The sequence below is a fragment of the Blennius ocellaris genome (genome assembly GCF_963422515.1).
Source record: "Blennius ocellaris genome assembly, chromosome: 19".
In the NCBI taxonomy this organism is placed as follows: Eukaryota; Metazoa; Chordata; class Actinopteri; order Blenniiformes; family Blenniidae; genus Blennius; species Blennius ocellaris.
This window is the reverse complement of record NC_137668.1, coordinates 10,658,576-10,674,488: the sequence shown is the minus strand read 5'-3', so window position 1 is coordinate 10,674,488 and position 15,913 is coordinate 10,658,576. Positions and strand designations below refer to the sequence as shown.

The 15,913-nt window shown below is 42.0% G+C and overlaps 1 protein-coding gene across 1 annotated transcript in view; it reads left to right on the top strand.

Annotated features, from left to right (window-relative positions):
* stau2 (staufen double-stranded RNA binding protein 2) overlaps positions 1–15,913 on the top strand; it is a 99,078-nt gene that overhangs the window by 26,208 nt on the left and 56,957 nt on the right. Inside the window, exons 7-9 of the mRNA XM_080514759.1 lie at positions 3,936–4,043; positions 13,053–13,265; positions 13,695–13,832. Coding sequence (XP_080370885.1) covers positions 3,936–4,043; positions 13,053–13,265; positions 13,695–13,832 — 459 coding nt within the window. The remainder of the gene's footprint in view (positions 1–3,935; positions 4,044–13,052; positions 13,266–13,694; positions 13,833–15,913) is intronic.

Genomic DNA, 15,913 nt, shown 5'->3' with positions numbered 1-15,913 from the left:
AACACAACAAGCAAATGGCTCACAATAACCCTGCACAGGAGTGTCTGTTAAGCATGCACTTGTTGGCTTTTACTCCAGGAATAATTCCCACAGCTATCCTTATTACACTCTTGATATTAAAGGAAATGCGTTCTCGGACTTCTGTGCGACTAACTCTGTCAAATTTGCTGATGAAAGTTGTTTATTTCTCACTTTTCTGGCTCCTGAACACAACCATATTGTTTCTGTTCACTTCTGTTGCATATTATACTTTGGCAACACTCTTGCAAAGTGCTTGTGTTTTTTATTAATCTATAAAAGAAAGTGTTTTTACAATAAATTGCTCAACATTACTCTGCAACTGTAAAAAAAAAAAAAAAAAAAAAAATCCTTATTTATTATATAAGTGTTAGGTCTGTTTGCAGGAAAATGCCAGCATGAGTCGATATTTTTAATATTGTGGACAAATTCAGCAATGCTCCCCCACTATTTCATGACTATGTCAGCCTTTTTGAACGTCCACACCCATTTCAACTTAATAAATGTGCCATGAATACAGTTTTAGTCATTTCATGTGTTTCAGTTCATGTGTTGCTTTTGAATACTTTGAACAAAAGCATTTTATGATGTCCAGTATTTTGAAAACGGTGTTTTGTGGTGGTTTGGGGGAAAAAAACAGGCAAAACGGGATCGTTTGGTATATTTTCTGACAAGTGCAGTTTCTACTACTTCTAATTCAGATGACGACTTCAACCTGATAACTATTGAAACTCTTCCCTTAATGATAACTCCTCCCTTTTTTTGTTGTTGTTTTATTTTATTTTTTTTAACCCAAGTCACTTAGACAAATGCAGAACCAGCTTTCATCAGATTCAATCCAAATCCAGCACAGCTCTAATTTCTCTAATGTATTATTTAAACCCTTCAATCTCCATAGTTTTAGCTTGCACCTGGCAGGGGTGTATTTTCATTTCCAAATTTCTTTTTTGGGGCCCTTTTTCACTAACTACTCCCAGTGTCATTGTACCTTTCCAGAGTTTCCCCTCGGGCATAGCTGTTAGCTGTTGTTATCATTTCCCACCGGAAATCAAATTACCCCATATCTTCACCGCCTGGCATCGCTGAGGGTTATTCAAACCGCTTTGGCTCTTCTCACTTGCCTGCCTCGCTGTCTTGTGGCGTCGGCCTCCATAAATGAGCTCTTTGTTTGCTGCTGCTTCTGAGTCTTGATTTACAAATTGAGGCACATTGTGTCTGCAGTATATGTCTGTCATTCTGCCGCCGCGTGATTGTGGGTGTTCCTACCAGTGTGTGTGGACGCCCTCGGACTGAAAGCAAGTCTTATCACTGTGACTCGTCAAACGTTGCTCCGAGGAACGCCACAGGTGAATATCAGTGCTGCTGTAATTAGGGTGTTTATACACAACTAGATCAACAACACGTGACCTCAGGAATCACAAAATAGGGGCAACCCTACATTGATTCAGTCAATTAAACTCTGTTGAGTATATGTGTATTGTTGCCACTGGGAATGCTGCGTATGCTATTGAAGTCTAATGTAAGATGTTAAGCACGTCTGTTTTCCCAGAAAATATCCCTCTTTCCTTGTCGTCACTTTTTATTCACACACACTCTTCAGTGGGACTGTGAATATCTCAGTGAGCTATATATACATCCTATACCTTCCCCTCAAGTCTCTCTATATGCCCTCCATTTGTCTTTGTCACGCAGAGGTTGTTGATCTGCTTGGTCACTCTGGTTCACACATGAATAAACGTATACTTGTACTACTTATACATGTATGCAAACACACACACACACACACACACACACACACCCGGCAGTTTGTTACAGCAGCCTTCAGAGAAGATTCACAACATTAATCACAAGTATCAAGGATGCACAAAGGAAAAGGAAATGTGACCGAGAATATCATGAATGCATACTGAATTATCAACTCAAAAGAGTAGAGGGGGGGGGAAATAGACGGACTGATTTTAGATCAAGGGTGGACAATTATGTCTGTCGATTCAAATGATAATCGTTCAGTGTTTTGAAAGGCACTCTTGCATGCATTATGTTCACTCATTTGGATTTTGTTCTTAATTTATCCTTGAAACCGGCATGCCCCATGTGGCCCTTAGAAAGTCCTGCTTTGTTGTCGATGCTTTCATATCATCGCTTTTACACCCAAATACAAGGGAAGTAGAAACATTGTCCATCCATCTTCTATGCAGCTCTTCTCAATCCAGGGTCACAGGGTGCATAAGCTGATTTTAACTGACGGCAGGGTGTGTGTGTGTGTGTGTGTGCGTGTGCGTGTGTGTGTGTGTGTGTGTGTGTGTGTGTGTGTGTGTGTGTGTGTGTGTGTGTGTGTGTGTGTGTGTGTGTGTGTGTGTGTGTGTGTGTGTGTGTGTGCGTGTGCGTGTGCGTGTGCGTGTGTTTTTAAATCATTGAATGGTTTGATCTTTCAAAGGCTGTTGGTTCATTCGTTGCTGCACCTTTTGAAGAAAGTTCTTTGTACATTTGTGACGTTGGGATCATGCTGCAGGAAGAATTTAAGATTGAGCTGACACAGCCTTGATGAAATTCAAATATCTAAAGTGCTTTCAACTGCTGTATTTAAGATAAAACAGGTGTCCTCTTCGCTGGCGTGGCCGGTGCAATGAGACCGTTTCCTGTGAAATCCAAGCGATCGCACAGTATTAATCATGCAACAATATCAGGTCACACAATGAGGTAGGAGAAGAGAAGAAGCCCAAAGGGAAAGCCATTCAGACTTTATCAGACAAAGAGGTGGACATGAGAAGATAAAGATCAAGACAGCACCCTGTATTCCCATAGACAACAAGCGGCAAAAAAAAAAAAAAAAAAAAAAAAGTCCCTTGTTGCATGGCCGATGATATGATCTCTGTGGTGTGAAACAGGTTTCTTTATTAGCCGAAGGGACTGTCACAACCAATAGTCGGACCTCTATTCAGGGCTGAATAGTGCCCAGTTTAAAAATCCCTCAAACTTGCTACAATTGCTGGTTATCAATCACATCTGTACTTAAGTGGGTAACTTAGTAATTCAGAACCCATTAAACTGTCTGAGAGCTCAGACCTGAGTCATCTGATAGCAAGACTGCACTCACTTGATTAGGTGGAGAAACATTTCTTCTTTTTGTTCATTCAAAGAAATGCTAATTATATCTGAATCAAGAGTTTAAGAACGATCGAGCTTGATGAAGTTTGTTTTGTGTTTAACGTCCGACCTTTGATTGAATGCTTGTTTTCTACTTCACATCGTCGCTACAAAAACAACACATCATCGGTAGGGTCAAGTGAAGTTGTGTCACAAGGGCACTTCATGTTTAGGACAAGTGGTATGACAATCATGCGCTTCTTCTGCCACAAAATCGAAAAAAGAAAACAAACGTTCAACTTTATGGAACAGATTTAATGGATCGCCCTTTCAAGAGATTGTAGTGCTGCAAAGATGTGACGCCTCTTTAAGAGTTTGTTTATGCATTTGGTCGGTTTAAACATTTGTGAAACTGCGCCAGAGTTCATCTGGAAGACCTCACTTTTCAAGTGTCGGTCCACTTGTTCAGTGGCGCACCAGGGTTTGCATGGCAACGTTAAACTTCCAGAGATGGACTCCACTAACACAGCTATGGTGCCAGGGGTTCATTTCAACCGGACAAACATGACAAGTGTGAACACACACTGAGAGACCTTGCTTCCTAGACAAAGGACCACCAGTCTTGCCCTGGTGACTGAGCTCTCGGTCTCATATCAGATCAGGATTGTATCCAAGAAGACAGACAACCGTCTTATTGCAGCAGGTTGGCTGACGTCCACAGGCTTGGTGTGCGATTCGGAACTGCGCTTATTTGATATGTGCCACAGTTTCGGAGTGCCGGTTGTATTTGTTGTTGTGTAACTGAAGTTTTTGTCTCCGTTCTTCTCCAGACCTCAGAGGAAAAAGGGGAGACTGAAGAAGGCACCGACGCCAGCAAATCCGAGATTAGCCTGGTCTATGAAATTGCACTCAAGAGGAATCTGTCTGTTAATTTTGAGGTGAGGCCAACGTGATCATCATATCCACAAGCATGCTATGCCACATTTACTTTTTTTTGTGCTACAATGATTTGCAAATCATTTCTTGGGTAAGAATGAGCTTCGGGGCCATTACAGTTCAGGAACATCCAAAGAGTCATTATTTCCTGGATGGAAAACGTCAGTGTGGGAACGTTTACGAAATCCGAACACCTCATTAAGATAACAGCGAGGAAGCCGAGGGAGTCACGTTGATAATGCTTCGTCATGTCATGATAAAATATGAACTGCGGAAGGAGTTATGTTTGCTTGGTTTTCCTTCATTTACACATCACTGAGGTTGGCTAAATAAATAAAAGATGACATAAAATCTGTGAACGGGAATTCTGAGATGGATTACCGCCACTTAGCAGCTCGCGGAAATTCCTCTGGTGTTGAGTTCAGTGCGTTTCATTCCAGAAAAGATGGATTTAGCAGGCTGTCAGATGGGGTTGTGTCCAGTGACTCACTTATCATGTAATCATTACTTACTGTAAAATTCAAATTTCTTGTATAGTGTAGTGCATGTCAGTTCTTCAGCATTCTCAGAGTGGTTTGCACGCACACCCACACACACACACACACACACACACACACACACACACACACACACACACACACACACACACACACACACACACACACACCCACACCCATTGCACCATCCTGCAGCGCCATCAAGCGACTACCAAGTCTATTTTGATGATCAGCTACATGTTGAAGGGAACTTGAAATAATCTATAAAAAACTCTTTCCAATAGTGCTTCAGGTTGTTAAATCTTATTTTGCTTGATGAAGCAAAAAAACAATTTTCTCTGAGAAGGTCAAAGGATTACTATTGGGCTATTCTATCTGTTTTTCATACATTGTCAAGGTTTGCAGTACTGTTAAATGTATTTACAGAGGCAAGCGTTTCTGTTAAATCTGCGTGTTCTGTTTTCGGTATCCATCCTCTGTGTGCTTTCGGGCAGAGCTGTGACCCCGTGCTTTACCTTCTCCTCAATATTCTAGCTTAATCTTTTCTGACTAATTCAAATTCAGTCTCAACATTTTCTGTCTTGAAAGGTTTTCTGGTTTGCATTGTGTGATTGTTGGGTTTGCTTCATGAGGAGTCAGCAAAGTTTAGACAACATTCTGGACGTACAAGTTGTACTTGTAACATTTATACCCACTTACGCTTTGCCCAGGAGAGAGCGTATCTGTTTTGGGGTCTCTGTTTTGAATACCCGGGAAATCATTAGCTGCTTTTGCATTGTATGTTTTTGTCCGTCAAATTGACATGTCTTTCCCATTGAAAGATCAGATTATCCTGTTTACATGAACACTGGATGAAGTGATCAGATTAATGTTCATGTGCACCAAGAATATCATTCAATGCCGTCACCGGATCGGCCTCATAAAGCTTTGCTCTGTGTCACGTTGACCGTTTTTGACATGCACACATGATCCCGCGTCCAGCTTTACCCGGACGCCGGCCAGGATTGAAGATGGATTTGTTCGCTGAACTAATCAAGCTTGTTGTGTTTCATTTGGCCTTTACTTTGAAACTGCCACACCAAAGAATACATTTTCCTTGTTTCCTTGAATATGAAGGAAGTGGCGCATTCGCCTCTATCCACCAGTTGGTTTTTTATTTTCCATCGCCGTTTTACTTTAATCATCACTTGCCGAGTGTGCGAACTTGGTGATCATAGGCGGCACACGTGCACAAAGCTCATGTGTTAAATGTGCCGTTTACACAGAATCTGAATGGATCACAAACGTGGTTACGTCACCTGGTGATTGTTGTATCAATCAAATAGAGTCAGTCTCATCAAATAGAAGGGTTTACGTGATGGTATTAATTGGGTTGGCGTTTAAATTGATTGCTTCTGTACTGTGTTGCCACGGGTCACGATGGTCCATATCCCAGTTGTTATTATCACTTTAAAAATTGGGGGGGGAAAAAGGAAAGAAATAAGAGGACACAATCATTATTGCAAAAGAAGTGGAAAAAGTGAAGAGTGAAAAAGACTCAAATGTAAAACAGTTGATTCAGTGTGAAGATAAAAGTATTGTGAAATAATTCCTGAAAACTTTGGGCATCCAGCAGGAATAATTAAAAAGTAATGACCGGTGTAATTTATTGACTCTTGAACATGTTTTCTGCATCGTTAGGTGTTGAAATGATGAGCCACTTTTTAAAGCCTCCTTATCACAAATAAGGATAATTATCAGGCCGAGAACTCTGGCATACTAGTTATCAAGGTCATTTATATTATCCATTAGTTTGTGTATCTTAACTACGATCAGGGGGCCTTGATTATTCTTTATTGATTATCGAATAATTATCATCTGATCTTAGACGGCTGATGAAGTTTTGCGATTTAAAAAAACACTGTGCATAACCTGAATTTACAGAAGGTTTGAAGGTAATCTGATGTATTTCTTGAGACTCACGCAGGCTTTTAATTGTGTGGAGGGAGGCCACCTTTGGCGTACACGTTTGTGGGAAAACCTTTGAGCGAGTGTGTTATAATATCGGGATGGCGAAAGAAACTGTAAACTCGGTTGGATTTTTTTCCCTTTCAAATCAGCACTCGCTGCCCACCATGCGGAGCAAATTAATCCAACGCAACCTCTGCTTTGGCCTCCATGTTGAGATGTGATGATTTCTGAAAGGTAAGAACATACTTAATCATCGCTGCGCCTGGGAAAAGGCTTATTTGCATTAGCGGGCTGACGCTCTGGATAACCTCCACAACGTGACATTCTAAAAGGAACAGCCGTTTTTACAGTGTTGGCCACATTCACTTGGCTGTTGGATGAGAACAGGGTTAAGGTGCTCCGAATGCTGTGACTTATCTAACCATTAGAGCCACGGCCCCGAACTTGTATAAATCCACTAAGTGTAGCACGGCCTCGTGTGACCCGCTGGTTCCGCTCTCCTTGGCTTCCGCCATATCTTCGCTGACTCATCCAATATTCTCTCCCTAATCGCCCCTCTTCTTCTTCGGCACTTAGCAAGGTGCCAAAAACAAGGGCGGCTCAGTTTACACTGTGTGCCCCCTCCCTTCCTTCACAGAAACCCTCCCTTCCACCTCTCCGATCCTCGTTCCCCAAAATCACACACAGGGAAGTTGCGTGGAGAGGCGCGGGAGGAGGGGTGGGACAGATGTGGTTCATAGGAAATGGAAAGCAGGAGGATAGGAAGGAAGGGAGGTCAACTATTCTCACGGTTTTGACACTTCTTGCTAATAGGAGATAACGCAACGCTCGAAAGATTATCGGGAACATCGTCCCAACTTCCTTTTAGCGCCCATCTTTCTTCTTTTTTTTTTTTTTGTCCGAAAAGGCATTTGCTCATCAGAGCATGACAGGGCCATCCTTCCTGGAACTGCTATTAATAATTATAACCGGCTAAATCTGGATTGATGTGATTCATTATCCATCATGTATTTGTCACTGTTAGCAATTATGCTGCTTTCATTTTCAGTCCCGTCAGATTGAAAGCAGACCAGTGTTTTTTTTTTTTTATTGTTGTTTTTTTTTTACAGAAAGGCCACATTCCTCCAAAAGTCTGTGTCCTGCTTACTGTCAATCCAGAGACGAGCTGTTCAGCACTGCTTCTGACGAGCAGTAAATCAATGACTTAGCCCCCATGTACTTTCTGTAACACTTTGTCTTTCACTCTCCATCGATCTGCAACTCTGTCAACAGTTCGTATTTCTTTTGTTTATTTCACGGGTTATGATTTGCCTGCTTTTTGACAGCAGTGTGTTTTGTTCAGGCGATCCTCTGTTTTAAATAAATTTCTGGATTATAGTTCAGAGAAGGGAAGGTGAGGACATGTCAGATCAAGAGTTTTGTTTTTTGTTTTTTTTACTTTTTGTGCAAATCTGTTTGTTTCTCTATGGCACATTAAGCTAAACTATCTGAAAGCTCGCTGGCATTGAACAAAAATCAGCATTTAATGGCTTTTGACATGACACATGATAGCAAGCAAAGAGGCATTTGGACACAAAAGATGTTTGGTTTAAGAGACAAAAGAGAATAAAAACAGTCCACAAGTGCAATTTGCAACGGTGCATAAAGCCAGAATCAGTGCAGGCAGAGAGAAAATAAACAGACACCCACACACCATTCATTCAGGTAAAGAAAGTAATGTCTAAAAATAAATACAAAAGATAAATTAGAAACCAAAGCAGATAACAAAAGTAAGAGCCTAAAGAGTGAACACCACATCGAATTGGATGCAGCGAAACACCAGAATAGAATTTTAATTAGTTAAATTGCCTCAGCTGTTGTTCGGTTCCATATGCTTATAATTTGCAATTATTTCCTCTCACAGTTTTCAAATTGTAAATATTAATCACATTCATTGCCAAGTAATTTAACACCGACAATAAATTAGTTTCTGTACAGGTGGAGGGGAAATAGAATGTAAAAGGCAAAGTGAACAGAGATGAAGTATAGCCCAAGAGTATTTACAATGCCAATACATTGTAAAGACTGAAGTGAGATTTTTCAAAAATAAACATTGATTTACAAAAGAAATCTATCTTCTTGAAATTAAAGTTTTGGTAGAACTCTATATTATAAATGAAATTATGAATAGCAGGCATACAATGTAAATCCGCAATGGAAATTATATATGAGTGTGTTGCAAAGACTCATTATTGCAGAAGGAGGGGAGATATGAAGACCAGAGGAACATTCCCTCATTCATCCCAGCAAATTGCACCCAGACTTTAATACCTGGATCCATATATGAGCCAGAAGTCCACGGACACTTGTTACCTCTTTATGTTTCCTCTGGCTTCCCTCCTTGTTGTAGCTCAAGGGTTTGCGTTGAAACATAATGGAAGTTCGCCATTGAAGGTGGATGAAGAAGAGTCGGGTAAATGGAAATCAATCCTTTCTCTCTCGTGACATAACATGCCTCTCTGTCCCTCTCATACTCCCCATTTCCCTCCAGCAGACTTACTTTGATCCTCAGTCATTTCGTGACATATTGCATACCACCTTGTGTTTGTGAGGCCAACTGTGAATTACACATCTCTCGGTTTTTTTTTGTTTGTTTTTTTCCCCCCTTGCCCTTTGGGTCTGTGATGGTAGTCGTATCTCATTGGACAACACTTGACTTCATCTCATTTCCTGCCGTTTGTTCTTTGTTGCGCTGAGAGGACATGGTAAACTCCCACGCACCCCCCCGAACGCTAAAACCGACACACAATCATGCACGGTTACACATTTGCGCTTCCAGCACAAAATTGCAACGGTCATCTCTCATGTGAACGGCTCTCGCAGCAGCTATGCGTTTACATCATCCCATCCCTGCCTGCACCGGGGCATGAAATTACTCGTGAGTCACCACTACCGAATGTCTGCTTTCCCATCTTCCTGCAACGATGAGGGTCGCCGCCACCCTGAGAGCCAGTTGGCTCAGTTAATCCCCCCGTCAGGCAATATCAAACAGATGTCAGCATCAAAGAGGAACCAATCTATAAATCACAGCTTGTGTGTTGGATTGGAGGCTCCCTTTCCAAGGAGGACACAAGAGGAGAGGGTCCGGGCCAAGAACCACCCATCTTACAAGGAGCTGCTTCCCTTAGGGCTTGTCCATCCACCACTCGCCACAAAAGAGTCTTTATTCCCTCTACCAGTCCCCGCCATTGTCCTGCCCTGCTCCCATAGCTTTCGCTTCCAGAGTACCTGAGTTCTCGCATACACCGATCCGCAGACTGTTCGGGGTATTAATGTCTATGGGAAGCCGAAGAGAAGGCCTCGCATGTTTGAAAAAAGAAGAGATCAGCCGAGAATGGGATTGGAGCAGGAGTGGGGAAAAAAAAAAAATCAACATTGAATTACCAAAGGTTTCCTGTGTCCAACCTGATCCCTGTCATTAGGTGGGAGACGGGCGTGTTTGTGTGTTTGTTTGCATCTATGTGTGTGTTGCTGTGCGCGAAGGTGAATGAAAGTGCTGAAATCCCATCGGTGTGCTGCAGATCCCGTGTCGTCTGCCAGCAGACTGACTGCAGCTTGTCTGCCGCCATCCCGGGCCAAGAGTATGTGACATTGTGTGCACGGATATACACTTTGTCTCATACCCTTTGTTAGTTGCGTCATGTACCTGCACAGACTGTGTTTGATGCCTTTATGTGTGTTAGAAACTGTATGTTTTCACTTCAGATGATACAAGTGAGTCATTTGTCAGTGTAACAACCCCCCCCCCCCCTCCTTCAGTGGTATTTATACAAGTTTAAAAAGCCCTTTGGATGAGCAGAAAAATAAAGCAGACAAACATCCTTATCAACAAAGAGCAAAGGTATAATTACAGGACTCAGAAGCCACAAACAGGTGAGCTGCCATTGACTGTCTCACTGATTACACTAGTGACAAGAGTGAAACATTTTTTTTTATTGCCTCCATGTAGTCCATAGTAACTGTTTTGAAACTCAAAGTATGTGTTAGGAAACACAACCTGCCCGGCATTGTAAAGGAGAAATGCATCATGAGAAAATTGTGCGTTTGCTTTTTTTGCCAAGAGTTGCATGAATAGATTGGTCCACTCTTTCATGTCTGTATGTTTAGCTGCAGCTGGTAAGCTGGCACAATGCAACGACTCGCTCTGCTCTCCCCAAAGATGACAAAAATCTGTCCATCAGCACTCCTAAATCTAATTCATTACGACTTGCCCAATTGTTGGGTCCAAGTGGGATCATTGACAGTTTGCTTTTTATGGGGCGTTATTTGCGGAACAATTTCTCGGCCCGGGGCCCTGACTTCCTGAAGGCCCCTTTCATTGCTTGACACATTTACAATGACATGTAACAGAGGGTCCTGGTCAGAGTCAAATCAGGAACAGCATCATCACTCCTGTCTAACAAGACGGCCAGTTTTCCCGTAACTGAAAATCATTCTGTTTGTGTGTGTGGAAAATCAGCTTTTGTTCAACCCCATTCGCTACTGCAGGCATGTTTATGTCTCAGTTACCATCGTTCTTCCCAACATAAGCTGAACTCCTACACGTTCCCCGTGATGAACAAATGGGGGAAACCAGATTTGAGCGACTGATTCCGTGGTTAAAATGAGAGGTAGCCGCAGAGCCGAGGACAACTTGAAGACTTGAATGAACAGTTAACATATCAAGCAGATTTTACTGATCCAACATTGGGAGAAACGTTGCGTTCACTGCCCTGCTCAAAAACCCGTTGACACATTGACGGGACAAGCTGAAAGTACCTTCTTCTGGATTGGAAGACGAGCCGTTTAAGATGGTTTTTTTTGTCCACTTTGTGGACTTGTGCTTGGTGTATGACCTCGAAGCGATTAACATTTTTAACAGCTCATTTCTGTTTATCCCAAGTGACATAATCTAAACTTAGCTGCAGACCATGATGTGGGGTGTCATCACCGACACCATCAGCACATTTGCAAAGTTCAGAAATGTGGCGTTTTCGGCCCTGTCGTGTGTTATAATGTACAAGAAGCTGCCATGTTTAATTTCCTTTTCCTGGTGATGAGCAAGACCAGAGGCAATCCCCTGAGAGGGAGTGGGCTCCACTCTTAGCTTGTGCAGCTAACGCTGTGTGCAGGAAGGCTGACAGCTTAACATGTTAAGCTTCAATGTGCTTTTCTAAATGGAATAAAGTTGCATTTCAGTTGCCAGTTTTCGCTTCAACATCATGTTTTTTTTTCTGCACTTTGCTGCAGTTTTTATCTTTCATCTCTGAAGATTCAATAATTGATAGTCCTTGGGTTTCGTTGTTATGCCTCCATTAAGGCTGCACAATGTAAGGACGTTATGCAATGTTCGATATTGTGTTTGAGTTTTTGAGAAAACCATACAAGTTATGACAAATACTTGACCCAGTTTTATAGTTGAGACTCACCTCTAATAGCATCCGATTTGTCATCAGTCCCTATTCCTCATTTTGTTCATGTTTGTAGTGTTTTGTTCTGTGTACACGTGTCCGTGTGATTTTATTACCAAAAACAAGCAATCACCCACCCCATAAAACCTCAGTTCTCTAAAATGAACTGATTTGTTTGTGTCAGTATTGTGTAATGGCCAAAAAAAAAAAATGAAGGATATGCACCATTTCTCCTTTGTTTTTGTCAAGGTCTGGTATTAGTCTGTGTTGATGTGTGAAGTATATGAGGAATGCTCGCCGTTCCGCTTATCAGCATAATCTTTTCTTATCGGTCACCGGGTTCAAACGAACTGTTTGTAGATTGCATGTGATTGCTACAATTTGTGCTGTCTGCACCACAAATTAAGCTTAAATAGAGAAAAGCCGGAGAGCGTGGGAGGTGGTTTGGAAAAACCGAAGCAACACACACACACACATGCACGCGCGCACACACACACACACACACACACACACACACACACACACACACACTGAGAGTGCCAGAGAAGGGCATGGAGTTTAGACCTGCGACGGTATCCACGTTAAGCAAAAACGTACCTCAAGACGTATGAAATGTGTGAAACCTAATTCTTCCCCCAGTATGTTTTCCTATCTTGGGCTGAGGAGAACCCCACCTGCCACACACACACACACACACACACGTGCGCGCACACACACTGTTATTGGACTTCACAGGAAGTAGATGTGATTGCAGAAGCATGACCTAACGCCAGCCGGTGTTTGTTTTAGGTCTCCCAGGTGACCAGAGGCTGGAGGAAGGAAACTGAGCCTCCATCACTAGAGACAGTCATCTAGGAACATGTTACTCTTTGTATGTGTGTTTGTGCGTCAGTGTTGTTCATTTCGATGTGTTTTTGTATATGCATAAAGCGCATATGGGTGGGTAGCAGTGTGACCATCGAGAGCAGATGTGTTGGGCCACCTGGTGAAACAGCTTGCCGAAAGGCGCCGCACACACTCCCTCACACCCATCGCGCACGACAAACACACATTCACATCCATTCAGTTAATTTCTGCCTTGTGTCCTCGGTCGTTATTTAATTTTCTGTGACACTTATTGTCCCGCCTTCCTCAGGTATTGAAGGAGAGCGGCCCCCCACACATGAAAAGCTTCCTAACCCGTGTCTCCGTCGGGGAGTTTTCTGCCGAGGGCGAGGGCAACAGCAAGAAGTTGTCCAAGAAGCGCGCCGCCCTGTCCATTCTGCAAGATCTGAAGAAGCTGCCCTTCATCCCCACTGTGGAGAAACCCAAGACACACTACAAAAAACGTACCAAGACCATCCTCAAGGTGCTACACCTGACTCAAAAAATATTTGGAAGTTATAGGTGGATGGGGGTTTTTTTTTTGGCCTTTTTGTGGGTGCATCCTATCTAAGGAACTCATAAGTAAAGCAGAGTTATGCACTAACGCCCTTTTTGTGGTCACTGATAAGAGCTAAACTTAATATGAAACTCGTTCTCAGTTTTACTGACATTCAAGACATGTGAAATATGATCATGTACGTTTTCTTTCTCGCCCCCCAACTCATTTCCTGTATTATCCTACAGGTCTCTGTATCTTTTCTATCTATCCCTTACAGATGATTTCATTTCCGTCCATCTATGACCAAGCGACACACACTTCTTATCAGCAACGCTCAGAAGACTTATAGTGATGGGAATTATAGAAGTGAATATGGTCACTGGAATTGACCACGTCCATGTGTTTTCCTCCTAGACGGAACCAGACTATGGCCAGGGCATGAACCCCATCAGCCGTCTCGCCCAGATCCAGCAGGCCAAGAAGGAGAAGGAGCCCGAGTACCTGCTGCTGTCTGAGAGAGGGATGCCCCGACGTCGAGAGTTCATCATGCAGGTGAACACCGTGTCAATTTGATCTTGTTCATGCTGGTACAAGAAAAGAAACAACATTACCTGACAGGGATTTCATATGTTTTAGCACATGTCGGGAAATCTAAAAGTGTTGGGATTTATGAGGATGAGCGGACGAGGAAAAGAAGCTTAACAAGCGTGTGCTGAATCCAAGTCTAAATCCAGTGATGACTGTGAGTCAGAGGATAATGAATATTACTCCGAAGGTGCTCCATAACTTGTGTTGGGACTGAGATCAAAAGAGAGGACACATCAAAAAAGAAAGACGACTTCATCCGTCTCACCAAAGGCAGCCAGCAGCAGTATTACATGACCTGTTCACACTACAAGACATGATTCTTTGTTTCCTCCTGGGATTAAAGTACCTCACATGTATTATTTCTCTCCTACATAATGTGATCATTGAGAACTTGCACATAAGCAACTCTTTTTTCTTTTTTTTTCACCATATCTTGTAAGTCATACAAAACAATAGTATAATGTCTCTCTATTTGATTGTCAAATATACAAAGAGTTTATCAATTTATGGGTTGAACTTGTTAATACAATTAAATGTGAAAGAAATAATAAAACATACATATTTGTACCACATGGTAAGACATGATCACTGCTAATAACAAAGTCATCATGTCAAGCACATTTTAGTTCGGGGGCCAGATTCAGCCCAATTCCAACTTGAGTGAGCCAAACCAGTAAAATAGTGCAATAATACTGTTTGAAGTTAAACTTTAAAGTTTGTCTTGTTGTACAGAGTATCCGCCATGAAAATGTCAATATTTTTGTGAAACCAAGCAAGTACTTTGGAAAATTACTACTCAATCTTAACAAAAAGCCAATTTTATTTAAACATTCTGGTGCAAAATACGGCGAACTGCCTAAAAACTGTCTCGTATAACTGTTGCGTCATCCGTGCTTTTACAGACTCACCCTGACAGCATGGCCTTGAGGCTGGAGTTTGATAGCAGTGAGGCAGCCAGATGTCGTGGCAGCATCACTGATATCTCGGCTTGAGTGTCAGTGTTGGGTCGTGTCCACTATTTTGAGGAAATTTGTTTAAAAAAACTTTTTTTTTTTCTTTGAAACCTTTACAATTTGCGTGGTGGTTTGACAGGTTGGATTGGAACCTGTTGCAGGCATTGTGCTTGACGCCCCTGCTTTAAGGCCTTGCTTCCAGAGATCATCTCCAGACATCATCTGAGGCTTTTTTTTCTGCCCTGATTTGCACATTTTCAAGAAAATCATAATGCAACACTTTAATATCAGTTTGTATGTTGACGAGAGTAGGCGTGTCCACCAGAGTTTGGCTTCACGGTAATGTTCTGGCAAATAGACTGAAGAGGGGCATTTATCTTACTTGTAATGTTGTGATACAACCTGTTTTTTTTCCACGGAAGTTATGGATCCCTAACAGTGGAGGCTAAAAAGGGTACTTGATTCCTTGGCTCTTACCCCCCTTTGTGCTCTGTGTTCCCTCTTCAAAAGTTCTGTTTAACATTTATTGTCTATATAGATGCAGTCATGGCTCAGAATAGACACACATTCATCTTTATGGCCTTGTTCTCTCCTCAGGCAGCAGACATTTGTTTCATGCTATTAAATGTCTTCTCGTCCGTTGTTGTTAGTACAGGCAGCACGGAGTCTGTTTTCTGTACAACGGGCAGAGAAAAGACTCCAGTGGTGTCGTAAGGAGCCAGTATTTATAACAAAATTTTAAACGTTATGTTCCTGAGGCAGTAGCAACCTTTAGCTCTTAACTAAGTTGTGCTTGATTTCCTGTTTATCGCTAATACAGTAAACAGAGCAGGAGAAGGAATCTCATCAGATGCTACAGTTGCCTTATACAGTGTTGTTTTGGCTTATTTCGGTTCAGGCAAAAAATAAAGTACGTTTGTAGAAAAAGAAAACAAATTGCCGTGTCTAAGTTTTTGCAAACTTTGACCATTTTGTGGTTTTGATTTTCTGAATGCTTTAGAGATCTAGTGTTTGATCAGATTTGGTTCACTTCTACTACGTTCCAGTGATAAAATTATGTTTTTATCCTCATTCTGCTCTTCAGATGCCAGT